Source organism: Anneissia japonica, unplaced genomic scaffold, assembly GCF_011630105.1.
Source record: "Anneissia japonica isolate Jap-2015-1 unplaced genomic scaffold, ASM1163010v1 scaffold1547_len296510_cov162, whole genome shotgun sequence".
NCBI lineage: Eukaryota > Metazoa > Echinodermata > Crinoidea > Comatulida > Comatulidae > Anneissia > Anneissia japonica.
In genome coordinates this window covers 234,708-253,641 of record NW_022701555.1, presented here as the reverse complement: position 1 = coordinate 253,641, position 18,934 = coordinate 234,708, and the positions used below count along the sequence as shown (strand labels likewise).

The following is an 18,934-nucleotide window of genomic DNA, read 5'->3' as shown; positions in this document are numbered from 1 at the left end:
TTTTGACAATTTAGGTGTTTCAAAGGCTTATTAATGGATTTTAGAATCTACTAATATGTAGAAATACATATAATTTGTTTCCTGTCTCTTATACACATCTAGATGTGTATAAGAGACAGGTGTCGATGTACTGCAATACCAGTTTACATTTTTTAAAGAAGTTGTCAAAAATATTTACTTACATAACACAGTAATATTGACAATTTCACTTGCCCTAGATGGTTCATCATCAAATATCAGTATCTCGCACTCATATGCTCCAGCATCTGCTCGCGTTGTCCTGTTTATCACAATGTTTCCGTTAGCATCAATGCTTATGTTTTTTCTGTAAGCCTCAGGCACAGCTCCATATCCATCGTAGTATGTTGCAATTAGGTGCTTGTTTCTATCATTTATATATTTAGACCATCTATACATTGGTTGCTTGAAGGATGTTGAAAGATTTCTGTTAAAATAGCATATCAACTGTGTCGTCTGATATTCTGTAATATCTGCGTTAGGTTTTACACAAACCGACACTTCCACAGCAAAGGATCCAGTGAAAAGTACTGACATGAAATATTCAAACAATACAGTAAAAAATAGAAATTTATACAAAAAAATCTGAAATTGTATGATCGTGTGTGAAAAACTACCTGTACTTTACAACTTATACCGAAAGGTCCACTATTAATTTCAAATAAGAAAGTATAATACTCCAAATATTGAAATGCACGCCTTCGTGTTGGGATTCAATATTTCGACATTAATTATGTCGCCAACAGGAATGATTATGACATAATTAATGTGGAAATATTGAATCTTAACACGATGGCGTGCATTTCAATATTTGGAGTATGTATCATTCTTTTTACAACATATCACGAAAATCAAAATAAAAAAGCAAACGATGGGTTTTGAATCTGCGAACAGTCTACTTGCTGAATTTCAAATCTTGCAATCAACTCTAAACCTGAAAGCACCCCGTAGCAGTGGTTACGCCAGCAGAGGGAAGGGGAATGTCCCCCTTTGCTGTTGGACAGGCCTGGTCCCATGTTATCCGACGCCATGAGAGGTCGTCGGAACAAAAACTTAAAATATATTAATAAGACTATCTAAACATAGTGACCAGACCTAGCATAATTATGCTTTTTAGCATAATTTAGACTCGTTTAGCATCTAGCATATCTGCTGGCATAATTTTGGCAGATTTAGCATAGTTTTGTCCTAAGAAATAAAATATCTCAAACTGATCTCACAAAAAAAATTGTTATAATTGAAACCCAACAAATTTGAATACCAGGTCAATTAAAATTTTTTTTCATCCAAAAATGTATTAGGCCTACCCTACCACATTGGTCAAAGGCAGGAAAGTGCATTTCAAGCATCATATAATCAAAACTTTCCAGTGAAGGGCCACTGATCTCCTCCAAATTATTCTACCACATCAAGTCTGTTCTTGTTTTGTTTGTTTGTTTTCTTTTTTCGTTTTTTTTTTTTTTTTTTTTTTTTTTGCCGTTGTCCTGCACCTCGACTACAGAACCTTTTAGTCCTCTGCCACGTAGGCCGGTGTGCCTGAACATTTTTGAAATGAACTGTATAAGTGAGAAGAGCGAATATAGAGCATCAACAAATTCCTCAAGATTTTTTTTTTATAACAATATAAAAAATATCACTTTATTGCATCAAAACATGCAAGGCTTTTTATATATTGTGATAAAAAAAAATCTTGAGGAATTTGTTGATGCTTTATTTTGACTTTCATAGTACTATATATATATAAGACTGCAACAGTGTCAATTTCGGCCATTTAGAGGTACTGTCTCTTAAAATTTTCGCACCTCACCATTGTGGTGCTTAGATGAATGTAGAGTCACGAATGCCCAGGCCATTTGCTTCACTTAATTTGTGGGAGTTTGCGCTTGTTCTGGCCACATTTATGGTGGGCTTATTTTGATGTCATTAGTCCTCCATCACTCAACTATTCCACCGCCTATGTCATCATCACTTTCCTAATCACCATAATTCTTGAGAATGCAGGAAAGTGCATATCCAAGCTACAACACACCCATCTGTTGACAATATAAATAAAATTACAGTAGAACCCCTATTATAGGGGGACACCTTCAGGACAAAAAAATTGTCACCTCAATATGGATGTCCCCTGAATAGGGTTCACTATTAAGGGTGGGGAGGGGAACTAAAAATGTGAAATTGACCTTAGTAGGCCTAGTCAACAATGAGGACGTCTTTGATTTCATTTGGTGTATATTTCACTAAATTGTATCTATAACTTGCAATGCAAATACAATACATTTATGATGGAGTAGACATTATAGTACCGGACCCCATTGGAAATAAGTTTCATTGGCTATCCTGGCATCTGTCCTTTTTTAATGATGTTTCAACTGTCTCTACAGAATTTTGTATATTGTAATTGTTTTTTATGTGATGCCGAATAAATTTGAATTGAATTTGTAATTAAAACAATAAAAGTCCTATATTGGTTCATATTCCAGTGCTATGACAGATGTAATACCATAATCATACATTTTCTCTAGCCCCATTATGGCTGGGGCCGAGGTGGCGCCAGGATTTGCAGGACGAGGGGACCGAGGTCCCCGGCGAGGGGTCAGATTTCCTTCGACGAAAGTAAAGTGGGCGTGGTTGAGGTTCGATTAAAGGGTAAAGGTAAAGGTATGAGAATAACCCATAACTTGCAGCGTCATTGTGCTGAATTGCGTATGGGCGTGGTCCGTGACTACCTAGCAGCCGTAAAGAGGCGCTTCTTGGTAGATACATGTTCCCATCATTCCACAACGACAGGGGCTGAAATGAACCTTAATATCAGGGTAACCCCCTACTCTTCCGAAAGACGCAATGGGTTCTTTAAAGTTCACACGAGCCAGATGTATACATTGGACCTCCATTTTTTAAGTCCTTATCCGAGAAGACTTGGTTCTACCAACCGAAGCATGGGCGAGGAGCGGCTGGAACCAGTGCCGATGTTAAGGTAGCTAGCGGCGCCCCTGCCTTAACGCTCGGCCACTTGACTCGTCCAAAAGGCTTCGGAAGTGGTCCAGGGGGCTAAATTTTGACAATTTAGGTGTTTCAAAGGCTTATTAATGGATTTTAGAATCTACTAATATGTAGAAATACATATAATTTGTTTCCCACCCCGATGAAATGTGAGTTTTTCCCTGACGGGGTATGTGTGGGGGGGGGGACCAGCTCTTCCCGACAGGGGGCCCTGTCTCCCCCCACGCTGGCGCCATCCCTGTGAGGTGGTACATCGTCCATCTGGGAAAAATCCCTCCTGGATCAGCAACTGGATTTGAATCATATATCAAGTTGTTTATACAGGGTAACACACATAGTGAGCTTATCGATCCTCATTTTAAGAATCAAGGAAAAATGTGTTCATTTATATGTTATATTTTGGTTAAAGAGCTGCCCCCCCCCCCCACAACTTCCCTCCCACGCCCGTCGGGTATAAAAACCACAATTCGTCGGGAAGAAAAAAAAATGTATATGTATTTTTTACATGGTAGACTTTTAAATCGATCAAATAGGCCTTTGAAACCCCGCAAACTGTCACATTTTCAGGGGTGCCCTGTAACACCATGGAGCGCCGGCTGGCAAAATAATGTAATTTGAGGTGATTTTTAACTATGTGACCGTGATTTGCTTTTATTGTGGGAGGGGGAAAGTATATAGTGGGCTCTTCCACTATAATAATAATTTAGCATAATTTTCCATCTGTCCTCCTAGTATGATTTGATTCGTATCGCTAGTCACACATCCAAATAACGTTATTTTGATTGCCAATCCTGAATTTTGTGGTTCATCCTTCAAGATGTATTGTCCCATTCTAAATACCAAAAAAATCATAAAAATACTTTTTGAAATTAACTTGCCTACATAAAAGTTATCAAATTGAACATAGAAATTAGTGTATTTAAAAAATGACTACCCATCAGTTTACAGCAAAAAATGATAGAAACACTTCCAGTCACTGGAAGTATTTTATTATTTTATTATAATGTTTTGGTTTAAAAATCAGGGTACATATTTTTTTAATTCAATAATTTTTATGCACAAGTTAATAATTTGTATCCTATTGCAATATGAGCAAGTTTATTTCAAAATTATTTTTTATGATTTTTTTTTACAGTAGCAAGGGAAAATACATCTTAATTAAAATTTGTAAATAATTAATTACTTGTATTTCCTTCTTGAATGTTACTTTATTACCTTCGCCTCCTCAAATCAAGGTCAAACAAGATAATCTTTGATCGAAATTACAATCAAAATTTTGAAATTTTAAGGACTTTTAATTATATTGGGAAAAAGTAGCCTACACGAATGCCATTATTTTTTCAGTACATAGACATGACGCAACAGGGCAAGGGTTTAATCTTGATTATCTTATTAAAACTTACGACCTTTGGATTATGAGAGAAAAAGTACGTTAGTTAGAAATATTATAGAAAAGCTGCATTTTTTTTTTACATTCTAGTCTGTCACCTTCACCATTGGCCTACATTATTATTATGGTATACCGTATAATGTGCTAATATTTTCGCTAGATTCGGTCATCACAGGCTGAAGTTTTACAATAAAGATTGATCGTCTTTCTTTGTTCACAACATTCCGCTTAAACGTAACGCAAATGTCTGATGCTTTTGCCGAATAATGATATCTTGATGAATTTGTAATTACCCAGTTAACAATTTTATACCAAATTAACCTTACAAAACATTGTAGAACCTCAATGATATATTTACAACAAATTCTCTGACTAAATCGTTGCTGCAACGTTTTATAATGTTTATTTTACAACCAATAATCGGTTGGATTTTCGGTTGTAATTAGGGATTTAAAATAAATCAATAAATAAATTTTAAAAAAAAAGGAAAAATAAATAATTAAAAAAAATAAAATAAATAAATGAACACAATTTATTGATACTTTTATCTATTTATTTATTAAATGATACCTAACATTCACTTCTTATCTCTCAACGATAGAGGATAAGAGAGAAGCATAGCAGGAATGTATTTTCAAATGGACAAACGACAATAAAGTTGATATACTTTTCATACAAGAAACGCACTTGACGAGTGATAAAATAAACCAGTATGAATTTCTTTGGCAAGGTCAAGCATACCATAGCTTTGGATCTTCTTACTCAAGAGGAGTTTCAAATCTGATTAAGGACTGTGATTCCTATAAGGTTAATAAAACACATTGATGAAAATGGTAGATTTGTCATTATACTGTGTCAAAATTGACATATCGTCATTGTGCTTGGTAATGTATATGCACCAAATACTGCAAGTGAACGAAGTGATTTTTATAGAAAGTGAAACAAAATTGTTAAGAACTTTACAGGTGATGAGAATAGTAACATCATCATTTCTGGAGATATGAATTGTGTTTTAAACAAAAATACAGACCCAAAAGGCAGTAAAAACATAACAGACAACTCAGTATATACATTAATGAACTTTATGACAAATGTTAATGTAATTGATGCAAGGACACTTAATCCCCACAGAACTAATTTTGCATGGCGTAGAAAATCAACACAAACATATAGAAGACTAGATTATGTGTTTATTTCATAAAATCTAATAGAATCTGTTTATTCATGTGACATAAGACCATCAAATCTTACTGATCACCAGGCGGTCTCTTTAAAAATAATACGGTAATCAATAATGAAAAAAAGGGCCAGGCCTGTGGGCTGGAAGATGAGGATTTTATTAAAAATGTTATATACATTGTTAATCAAGCCAGGATAGAAGAGTCAAATCCACGTGATAAATGGGAGATAATAAAATTTAAAAATAAAATTTCCATTAATTTTGGAAAAATGAAAAATAAAAAAAGAAAGAGAGAAAATCTAATAGAATCTGTTTATTCATATGACACAAGACCATCAATTCTTACTGATCACCAGGTGGTCTCGTTAAAACTAATAATCAATAATGAAAAAGAAAGGGCCAGATCTGTGGAAATTGAATAATAAACACCTGGAAGATGAGGATTTTATTTAAAACGGTTAACAGGATTTTTTTAATAGTAACCTTAGGTAAATTCAATTCGGACACTCTTTTATAAAATGGGTAAAAACAATATATAAAAATACAGATAGTATATTCACTAATTCTGGCTGTCATCTTCAGAAATCTTCACTATGAACCATGGTATAAAGCAAGGATGCCCTCTCTCAGCACTCCTATTCATACTCGTTGCTGAGATACTCGCAACAAAAATAAGAACTGAAACAAGGGTATTGATATCCCTACATCTAGAGACAACGATGAAATTGTTAAAATAGCACAATTTGCAGATGACACGGTATTATATATTTCTGAAAAACACAGAGACTAACATCAAAAGCATTGAGGTGATTGAACAATTTGATAAAATTAAATAAAGGGAAAACAAGTACACAAATACATTGTGGTTAGGCAGATTAAAAGACTGTAAAAGTAAACCAGGTAATTTATCGTGGACAACAAAACCGATTAAAATACTTGTATTCATGTAGGTCATGACAAAGACTTCTGTTACAAAAAGAATTAGAAAGAAAAAGTTGAATCATTGGAAAAAGTATTAACTACATGAGAAAAAAGAAATCTAACAGTTTTTGGTAGGATAACGATCGTTAAAACTCTTGCATTATCAAAACTTATTTATAATGCTAGTATACTTGAGGTACCAAAGTATTATCAAAGATGTTGAAAAAATCATTTTTAAGTTCATTTGGAAAAATAAAAAGAAAAAAATAGAAAGAAGTACCATGTATGGAGACTACGAACATGAGGGTCTTAAGCTACTATCACACTATTACGACCCACACTGCAATCAGTACACGACCGACACCGACCACTACGGTCGTGGCCAGGTCGTGATAGTGTGAGAGCAGCTAAGAGCAACTTGCTTGTGACAAGGGAGAGGATCGTGTATGGTCGCGGAGTTTTCAACATGTTAAAAAAATTATTGTGGTCGGTACTGGTCGCCAGTCTAATCGTAGTCTGCGTCCTGGCCATGTGCTTGCTAGCTGTTTATACCACAAGCTGAAGCGAAAGTATGACTTTCAGTATAAATTAAACGAGATGTTTCCATGCATATTAAATGAGTCAAGATAAATGTTCATGTTGGGGAGTCATTGTACGACTATAACATGGCTACCTCGTGATAGTGTGAGGGGGGGCTACGATTGGATTACAGGGGTCGGTACGGTCGCAGCGCTAGGTCGTGATAATATGAGAGTTCCTTTAGAATGACTGATTTTAAGTCGCAGGCAATGTCTTTTAAAGTTAAGTGGTTTAAACGTATACACGATAACGAGAATGCGAAAAATTGGACCAACTTGCCTTATCTCAAATTTTACAAAATTACCTCAATGTATTAAAATACCCCCTTTCATATTTCCGTTTTAAAGGCAATGATACATGTCAATGATATGCAGTTTTTATATCCCAACTGTTTCAGTGATATTGCTGAGCAATATTTATAACTGTATACTATTGGAATTGGATAAACTCAGGAATATTAAAGGTTAAATACATCATGAAAAACAACAATGTTCTCCTATCTCTTGGGCTTAGAAATAAGCTGAATGCCAAACACAACTGGATGTCATAATATTCATGTTTGTTAAAAGCCATTTATAAAGAGAGGAAAGGTATATTAACAATTAATGTAGTAAGTAATAAGGATATGCCAACGCATAGTATTAGAAACCCCATTCTAAAAGTGACAACAAATCAAAGGTTTGTTGCTCAAGAATACTGCGGTGCCTCCTGTTCAAACCCAAAGTAAATGGGAAATTTTGCTGGAGACTGAAAACAGAGATTGGATACACACCTGGAGCAGTAAACTCGAAAAAATAATGATAATGTAATTAGGCAATTGTACTTCAAGTTACTTCACATGATTGTACCTACAAGAAAATTATTATTCATAAGATTGTTAACGATATTCAGTGTATTGAATGCAATGTACTGGTTGATGAATTACGTTATTTTTTTTAATGTAAAGAAACAAAAGTAATGTGAAATTTTATCAATTGTAGATTTAAACTAGAAACACCACTGTCCTTTCATAGCATTGTACTAGGTACAGGCAACAGATTTTTAGACGATATTTGTAGTCTTGGAGCATTCTGTATAATCAAGGCCGGCTCGAACGTTAAAGTACATTGGTAAATGGAATCTTAAATCCACTGCCACCTTATTTTCAATAGATTATTATAACAGAAAGTTATTAAATAAAATTTAAAATGTATAAAAAAAATTAAAATGGCACATTGGAGTTTTAAAGAAAAGTGATTTTTTATCTTTGTAAATAATCATATTGGATATTTCACAGTACTACATTTGTAAATTATGTAATGATGAAATATGAGAAGAAATAAAAGTGGTATAACCCCACAAAAGACAAACAAATAAAAAGTTTATTTTCTTTCATAACCTAACCACAATTTTTACATCGTTTGCGAATTTTTCTGTGTTATGAGTTTTCTCATTTTTACATTTATAGCAATTTTTTTAAGCCATAGTGTTTGCTAACGCTATGCCTTATAAGGCATAGTGTTTGCTAACGCTCTATTTAGGAAGTTTTACATAATGTCTTGTTAAACATATTAGGCTAGTTACAAATTATGCGAAATTTTCACATTTATAGTAAGCATAATTTAAATGGGAAATTTGGATATAATCTACCTTTTGCTCTTGGTTACTTGGGGTAGTGACGTCATCTGTTTGAAGTATAAAATCAAAACTTTGGATACCGAATTTCGAGGATGTATAGGCTACTGTAAATTTCTGTAAATAGTGGGTAAGACTGCCTGTGCTAACTAATTTATTTGAGAATATTATTAAGGCCTATAAAAAAAACTAATTTAAAAGTGTGTAATAGCTGTCTTTTATGTAATATTTTATCACTGTACATTTTTTAAAGTTGATTTTAAGCTTGAAATCGCACATTGTGCAATGATAGGTCAGTCAAGGCGCGAGGAGTTGTATAAATTATGCCATTTCTGCACAATCCACAACAATGAACCACAGAAATACTTCCCAATGTAGACTGTATTCTTATGACTATTATATATTATATTTTGGCTATGACTACCATAAATGGTTAAATGAAGTCGTTCATTTTAATCACCCAGACAAATGAATGCCTCACTAGACAATCAGTCTGGCAGCCTAGCTAGGCATACACCACCGCTGCATTATCAAATCATTAAGTTACGGTGGGTAATAAAGTTTTAAAGTTCGCCTATTTTCTAGTGTAGCATTTAGAAATATTGTAAGTGGTGCTAGACGTTTCTTTTGGCTATGAGTATAACTGCAACGAGCCTTAAAAATAATTTCTAGGCCCAGGTATGAGTGCACAGCACAAGCTACAGTAGGCCGCCGCCTACTTCGGTACCCCATCCCCTACTGGTATCCTCCCAATTGGTCGAAATCCAGTTTGGCGAAACCCGGTTTACCGAATTTAATCCACTTTGCCAAAAACCAAGTTTGCCGAATCCAGTTCACCCAAAACATGAAATCCCAGTTGGCCGAAACCCGGTTTACCGAACCCAGTTTTCCGAATTTGAATTTTGTCGTCACAGTTGTACAAAAGCGCAGTACACGCTACTTTTTTGAACTAAAATGTAATAAACAGCAATTATGTTTTTGGCGAAACCGAATGTAAACTCAAACACCACAAAAAATTAGTTAAAGACCATCAAAAGGGCTTCCCTGTTGCTCACTATTTCAAATTAAAGAGCCATACTATCAGTGATTTATCTCAGATAAGAAAGTATAATACATACTCCAAGTATTGAAATACACGCCATCGTGTTGGGATTCAATATTTCGACATTAATTATGTCATCATCAGGATTCCTGATGATGACACAATTAATGTCGAAATATTGAATCCCAACACGATCAGTGATTTAGGCTTAGGCACCAATTTAAAATGTACTAAAACTAGAAGATGTGCTGAGATCCGTTGGTTCCTCTGTCTTATATCTATTGTTAATGGTTTAAACAAAGATTTAGGTTTTATGTCTTACCGGTACTAGGAATCATGAATCATGTTGGGTAGTTAAGATACGTAGGCCTATGCATAAGAAGGAGGGATACCGTTCCTGTATAGGCCGTGGTCACGGTGGTCAGGTCCATCAAAACCATACTATGGCTATGCAAAATGTCTAAACAACCGCCCTCTATGTAATACAATTAAAGTAAACTTTGTGAAAAAACTTTAGGAGATAGATTATTGGAAAGTTTAAGTTTATTAGAAATCTACTACAACTGAAATAAATCTGGTTACAAATAATGTAGAAGGTCACTGTTGGTCAGGTTTTTGACTTCAATGCTGAACATAATTTTATAAAGTAGGCCTATTAGGTCATTAACGTATATATTATAAAAAGTTTAGTCAAAATTGTACAGTTGGATTTTCGAAGTGTTTCTGTTTTTGTTTTACAAATCTTGTTTTGAGATATAATTTATATAAAAAGATAATTTAATAACGTACAAACTGCGCATAAATGAGGCACAAAAGGCAAAGGTTCGTTGGTCATACATTTTTAATTCGAATGTGGGACACCGAAAAGAAACTTATTTTCTGAGCGGAGACGGCGGTATGGGAACATAGGTGTTCAGAATTTCAGAGATATAAGAGGGTTGTTGGAATCGAAAAGCCTTAAATTACAATAACAGGATTTTAAAAATAATACATTGGCGAATAGGTAGCCAGTGCAGGTTTTTCAGGATGGGAGTGATGTGGTGGCGCCTGGGAGTGAGGGTGCATTTGCAAACAGCAGAATTTTAGATTCGTTTTAAACGTTTAATTGAATAAATGGGAGGCCAAATAAAATAAATTACATATAATGAAGTTTCGATGAAATAAAAGCATGATCTAGTGTTTCTGTTGAATCCGAGTTAAATAATAATAATAATAATAATAATAATAATAATAATAATAATAATAATAATAATAATAATAATTTTATATATCATAAAATATTTATGAAATTTACAAATCAATAGAATTTAAATAATTTATATAAAATAATGACATTACTTACATTAAATAAAATAGGGACTAATAACAGTAAATAATAATAATAATAATAATAATAATAATAATAATAATAATAATAATAGTAAATATATTAATAAAAGTAAATATAATTATAACATTGAATATTATAACCTTCAAGCGGATACAATTAACATTTCATATCATACAGACTTTCAAGTCTTTTATTAATATAATATATAATATTAATATAAAGCCTGGCGCGAGCGGGGGAAGGGAGGCATCCCCTCCTTTGGCCAAGCCTGGACCCTTCCTCGCCCCCGACGCAACTACGAGGTCGTCGGCCGCGGTCCAAAATACAATAGTTTGCCTATCTCTAACGTTAAGTTGATTGTCAATCCCTAATATTGTGCCTAAAATCACAAATTCCTAAAAATCTGTCTATCCTGCCTGATAAGTTCATGGCAGGACCCTGATCGAGGCTCTGTCGTCCTTTTGATTAGGGCATCATGTCGAACATATCGGCAAATTTATGGGGCACCACACGTGTGTATTTTATAATATTACTGATATATTTATTTCCTTAATATATGCATATTTATTATCTTAATTGAACATTATATATTTATTATAATTATGCTTATCGGACTTATTTGCTTATTAGAATAGAACAAAAAGAATTATTAAAATATTCCAACAAGCTATGCTAACAGTGTTAGCATAGCGTTGGAATGGCTTAATTAATGGACTATAGTTGTAATAATATCCATATGATTAGACACAGTTTATGTACAGCATGGTCTTTCAAAGTATAAAAAAGCACAGTATAAATATTGAATAGATATGACATGTGTTGGAGCATTGTATGCCCCTATAATAGTACTGATTCTGAAGGATAGGCCTATACACGTTTAGAAATGCTCGGCGGAGACAAATTATGAGTACTGTACTTCGGACACAGTTGCTAACTTACAATTTTACAGTTAAACATTTCTATGAGAAACAATCCCTGTCAATTAACAGTTTGTATTTGCTGTATGCTTTTTTACATGATTCATTGGTTGGTAACCTAAGATTTTTTTTCCCTGTTAATTAAGTGAAAGTTTTTTTCTACTTCCATCCTGATTTCGATCGTTTTAAATAAACTATTCAATTTTTTAATTGGGAGACAGCCAAACAAACAGTACGACATATCATAGAATATCGTCAGATTTGGTATAATCAGTGTTTATTGCTATATAAATCTATGCCTATTACTTTTTATTTATATTGAATATGAACGAAATTTTTGTGAGAAATGAACATTATGATAATACTGTACATTTTCTTCTAAAACAATTCCCTGGTATATTGTGTGTATGCCGTACTGTACTCTATATTACTGCATTATTATTACTCCAATAACCGACCAGATTCAACTCTGTTTTTTCAGCATGGTTTTTCCTCACCTCCCCCTACCTTCCCCAGCGAGGGGCCATGAGGGCCCGTGCCTGTCTCTTATACACATCTAGATGTGTATAAGAGACGTTAACAGGGGCGGATCTATGTGACCCCCCCCCCCCCCCCCCCCCTTTTGGAAGGTAAAAAAAAAGAAAGAAAGAGAGAAAAGAAAAAAATAATCGCCGAAAACGCCTCAGAGGTTATGGGCGTCTAGAACACAAACATTTCGCGTGGGCATTCCCCTGGACCCCCTGGGATAGTGTTATCTCTATCGGCCCCACTTTCGACCCCCCCCCACTTTCGGACATCTCTGGATCCGCCCCTGGTTAATGTTTCACTGCTTTTAATTGACTTTCGGCAAACTGGGCAAACTGGTACTCAGCAAACTGAGATTCGGCAAAGTGGTCTCCGCAATCTGACATTCGGCAAACTGGATTTCGACCATCTGGCCTAGATCCCCCTTTCGGCACCCCCTTTCGGACATCTCTGGATCCGCCCCTGGTTAACGTTTCACTGCTTTTGATTGACTTTCGGCAAACTGGTATTCGGCAACTTGGGATTCGACAAAGTGGTCTCGGCAATCTGGCATTCGGCAAACTGGATTTCAACCATCTACTTCCCCCTCCCCCTCCCCCTCCCACTTGCCAATGCTTAAGTCGCTCCAACTACAAATGGCGTGGTATATTCATCCAAGCCTTTAGAAACACACCAAGAGAAGCTCTATATGGGGACCTGTTCCTTTTCCTGAAATACATAGCTTCTACACTCGAGGTAGGCCCTAGAGATAATAGGCCTATTCAAATACCGAACGTTAAAGGTTGTAACTCATTGTCTTTCTGATTTTGCTAATTATATTAAAATATTATTCATTGGAGAATACAATGAATATTCTTATATTGCTAACTGTTATGTATGTAATGATAATTAGTAATGGTAATGATAATTAGAGTACATATTCTATTTTATTATTATTTTATTACTTTTTAGTGATTTTCTGTTATACTTGCCATGCATATTATAATTTATAATGACATTTTAAACTGTATGAGTAGTCAATACATTTATTTATCTGTGCGGTGGCTCACATGTTAGCGGCTTACTCTAGCCTTAATGAGAGTTTCCCGACCATTAATTCATAATTTTATTTATTTATGTCAAGAATATTGTTATATTTCGGTCTAATAAAACAATCTGAGTTCTTGAGTTCTGAGTTCTCATTTAGGTTGGGTGCCATTTAAAGTAAACCATGACTTTCTTTATCAATTCATGATTTTTTTAAATCTAATTCTTGATGTTTTTTGTCCTGCCAAGGATAATAATTTTCACGAATTTTCGATTTAAACTCATGAAGAATGATCTATGTCTATGTCTATGTCTATCTACCTATGTCTATGACATACTTGTAGCCAAATATATTAATTATCTAATGAATTAGGTAAGCATAGATTACCAAACCTAATGCCTTAATACATGCCTATTGTCTATTGTTAAGACAATATATATTGTCTTAACAATATTATTGTTAAGCCACACTGTGAATTGCTCTCTAGTTTGATTAAAACTTGTACTGATATAAGATTGGACATTCTTTCAATTCTGGAAAATGCATGTCTTATAGTTGCGCCCTATTTTTGTTGGGTTAACGGTTTCAAAAAGTGTTAATACATGATTTATGTTTCTTTTTTTTAAATTATTTTCTTAGCGAAATACTAAGAAAATAATCACTTTTAAAATATTCTTCAATTAAGTGCAATCTGAGTATGGAAACATATTTAATTGACCAGAAAGACTTCATGGGTGCAAGCCTAAAATTCAAAATGAGATCAAATACTCTTCCATTAGGATCTCAAGATGGGTACCCAACAGTGATGTAACTTGCCATTCTGTATGGTGTTGAAGATATAAAACATATCATATTCAGATATAATTATCGACTAAATAATAGTAAAAATGAAGAATATCATGTTTTAGAAAATGATAGTATTTTATCATCAGTGACCTTTGTAAACAATTAAATATTGTTCTTGGGGGAAATGTGAATTATGACGATAATTATGATGCTGATGATATTTTTGATAAATTTTGCAACGCTTAGGAAAGATTATTAAGTTCTTAAGGTTCAATTTGTTAAGGGGCTGTTCATTGTACTTCATTTTAAAAGACTGCAAAATTCTCTGGGTTGGTGAGAGAGGAAGAGTTTACTCTGTTCGAACATGTTTGTTGGGGGACCGGATGATGGATTCTGGGTGACAAAATCATTATTCTAAGTTCTTGGGAAGGGGAAGGAGATCTTAGGAGTATATTTTGTGTTCCTCTACTGTGACGGTTATGAAAACAACGGATGGCTCCTAAGGTACTGGGTTTCATTGTTGTTGCTTGCTGTTCTGACTTGTTAATTTAATTTTTTTACACTCTGTACTGCTGTAGATGGCGGATTTCTCTTTAGTAGGAACTGTGCTGCCATCTTTACAGTGTATTAACTCGAGCGTTCAAAACAATACCATAGCGAGTACCTCATACAGGTCACGTAACTGATCAGACTCAAAAGGAATATGCAAATTACCATTGCCAAACTGAATAAACTAACGACATAATAATTATAATGCAATAGGCTTAATTTTAATTTTTACGTAGAGTAGCCTCTTGTGTCACTGATGATGCAAAGGCTTTAAACACACAGGCGGGAAAATACGATTAGGCCTATTTAGGGAAATAATATTTTATTTATAAGACGACCCTACTATCAATAAGAAAAATTGAATGAGATTACTATTGTAGTCTCAGTAAAATAAAAAGAAACAAAAACTATACATACCGTACCTATTATTGTTAAAATGTATGTGGGTTGGATCATCATGTTCAATTCGACTCGTTATAGCTGCAGCACATAATGAGGAAGACGACTAATCAACAAGTGCTTGTCAGCAAAGGAATCTCAATTGCTTTTTAACTTTCTATAATTAGAATTTTGGTTTAGATACTGCTTAAGCAAAGTTATTTTCAATAACGTAAATCGCGCCAACGATTATAAAATCATAACATTTAGTAGCAATCGAAACTTCAAATTGATTGAAATCTCTATTTTGCTAGTTTTGGTTGTTTTAATTTCAAAGTAAACATACCTGTATAGTGCAGTTAATATTATGCCTATTGCTACCTTAAAAGGAAAATAAATGACACTGATTACAAAAACCTAACAAGGTGTTTAATGATAACGGAAAGGAAGGAAAATTATTGGCCTGACAAATTCACTTTTATATACTGTAGCTAGTACTGCATCTAGCTGTATATAGCAGCAATTTAATTTTTAACGTACCAGAGTTTATTACGTATTGGTCAAATATCGGGTAGTTTACAATCGCGTTAGCTGCTCAGGGCTCAATATAGTGATAAAATATGTTGGTGGATTTCCGAAAATTGCCTTTCCTACATTCTGAAATAGTCAGTTAATATCAACGACATCTAGGTAATCCAAATGCACTGTGAATGCACAGTACGTATTCTTCTTTGACAGATTCATACATTCGTTCATTGGAAGTCAAACAAAATGCTTGTTTAATTTAGACATATGCCTAGGCCCTATCGGTGTTTGGAAACATGAAAGAAATGCTTCTAAAAATATACTCGACTAACCCGGACTACAGATTCATACAAAACTTATTAGTAAAAACAAGGAAAGAATTACAAAAAAGAGACAAGAAAAAACAATATTATAACAGAAAATATCAAATTGGCATTAACACTTTCGTAATGTTGGCATTAACACTCAAAATGTAATACTGTGCCAAGATTTGTACTGACAATGTGCCGAGCAAAAAAAACTCTCAATATGATTTTCTGTTGATAATTTTTCTGTTTTTCACAATAATCCGTTCTGCACATATTATCCCTACACATTCTCAATTCACCCATTGCACTTACAGATATTAGCATGCTGCTCCTGTCTGGAACGATAACTTAATCAAGCATGTTTATCTATTATTAGCGAGACTGAACTCCATCCCTATAGGCCTATCCCAGTTTGAATATAGTGGGACCTGCTTTTTTCAAGTCTAGCAAAGTGATCTATTTCCCCAGGATTTGACCTTTACCATTTTACCATATCTAAACATTAGGAGACACAATTATGTATATAGGCCTAGATTTCGCTAAACAACTCTGTAAATCATTTTGTTATATTGGCTCCCCATTACTAGTATTACCATTGTGCTTTAAAAAAAGATTTCCATATGAATTAATTGAAATGTATCACTTGTTTAAATATGGATCTACTTTAAGAGAACTCAATCTTGAATTACTGCTCTACAATCACGTCATATTCAACCGACACTAACCAACCGGGCCCGTTAACATTACAATAAATACAAAAACGAAAGTTAATAGAACGATCCCAGCTAACAATATTACTTTATAAGAACGTTATTATAACCAGGGACACTGTTTCCTGTTATAACTTTACAGTTTGGTGATGAAAACGTTATTTTGTAGAACCATATGTACGTACTTATAACCTATTCCACAAACCCTCACAACGTTTGAACGTTGTTACAACGTTGTGTGAACGTTATTTTGTGTCATACCTAACCACAATGTTCGCGAAAATTATAAGAACGTTTTGTGTTTGCTGGGATAATAAGAGTATACGGTGTAAAGGATACTATACTTTACAAATGTTTGCTTTACGTGCAATAATTCCAGAATGTGTTTTTATTATAGGGCCTTGTTATTGAGCGTGGCCGGAAGTTTCACCGACAGACTATTGACCGAAATACCATTCACCTACACCACATTTTAACGAATGCCAGTTTGCAGGAGGACCAGGTAATTTTACTGTTCCCTGATAGGACGTTTCGCCGACAGCCAATTTGCCAGTAGACAACAATTCGCTGACATTTTTGTGAGAACATGTTAGAGGATGAATGTGTCACAAGTGGCATACTTAGATGCTTTATTTTTATTCGGTTATTTCATTTCTGCGGAAGCTTATAGTGACCTTCCAGATGTTCAGATGACGAGATCCAGGATCTTATCATCTGATCATTTTTTTCTAAATGATGTACACATAACGAGATCCAGGATCTCGCCATCTAATTATTTCTTCATCTCTTCTAAAGTATGTACACATGACAAGATCCAGGATCTCGTCATCTAACCATCTCTTCTAAAGGATGACGGCGAGATCCAGGATCTCGTCATCTAATCATCTCTTCTAAAGCATGTACACATGACGAGATCCAGGATCTCGTCATCTAATCATCTCTTCTAAAGGATGTACACATGACAAGATCCATGATCTCGTAATCTAATCATCTCTTCTAAAGGATGCAGACATGACGATATCCAGGATCTCGTCGTCTAATCATCTCTTCTAAAGGATGTAGACATGACGAGATTCAAGATCTCGTCATCTGATCATCTCTTCTAAAGGATGTAGGCATGACGAAATGAAGGATCTCGTAATCTAATCATCTCTTCTAAAGGATGTAGACATGGTGATATGCAGGATCTCCTCATGTGATCATCCCTTCTGAGGGATGTAGACATGACGAGATCCAGGATCTCGTCATCTGATCATCTCTTTTAAGGGATGTAGACTTGATGAAATCAAGGATCTCGTCATCTGATCATCTCTTCTAAAAGATTTAGACATGACGAGATCTAGATCATCTCTTCTGAAAAATGTAGACATGGGGAGATCCAGAATCGCAACATTTGATCTTTTTCCTACAGGATGTAGACATGACGAGATAATTATCTAGACATCTGGAAGGTCACTTTAAGCTTCCGTACATTTCACTACTAACGGACAGATTCGCTATTAAATCAAGGTAGGTTGTAAGGTATATCTTTCTCTAGGTTTAATGCTCAGTCACTATTTAAGAAAAAAATCTCCATAAAAATAATCAAAATCCTCCATTTCTTTTACATGTCGCTTTATTGTTTGCCTAACTTGTACTGTACAGCTATTTTTTCAATTTTATAATGAGAATGAATAAAAGATACCGACCAATTAATATTGTAATGTATCTAGCTCCCACTTGTATATTGTAACTTTACTGTATTTTGTAATACGTCATATTCTGGTTTTGTAATACGTCATATTCTGGTGTATTTTAACAATTTTTAATATTATTATTTTAAAGTATATTGTGCATTTCAATTTTTCTTTAATTTTGCAAACAAAGTCACCTTGTATCTTGTAATTTTCGGCGAAATGCATACGTTCCCATCACACCAATAGATACGGGTGAGGCACCCCGCTCTGCCAATTTATGTCCACGGTCCTGCAAATTCCGAATAGTGTCTTTGGGCCCGAGGTCTGGGACACTAGAATTTAATCATTTAAGAGCTTGAGTGTTAAAGTCACTGGTTTTTTTTTCTGCCTTTCTTCTTTTTTATTTAATATTATTATTATTATTATTATTATTATCATTATTATTATTATTATTATTAT

General features: G+C 34.4%; 1 protein-coding gene across 1 annotated transcript in view; it reads right to left on the bottom strand.

The window, feature by feature from the left end:
* Positions 1 to 15,352, bottom strand: part of LOC117103643 (sialoadhesin-like) — a 42,837-nt gene extending 27,485 nt beyond the window's left edge. The window contains exons 1-2 of the mRNA XM_033244226.1: positions 15,301 to 15,352; positions 183 to 548 (exon numbers count right to left, since the gene is read on the bottom strand). Coding sequence (XP_033100117.1) covers positions 183 to 548; positions 15,301 to 15,337 — 403 coding nt within the window. The 5' untranslated portion in view covers positions 15,338 to 15,352. The remainder of the gene's footprint in view (positions 1 to 182; positions 549 to 15,300) is intronic.
* Positions 15,353 to 18,934: the final 3,582 nt, after the last annotated feature.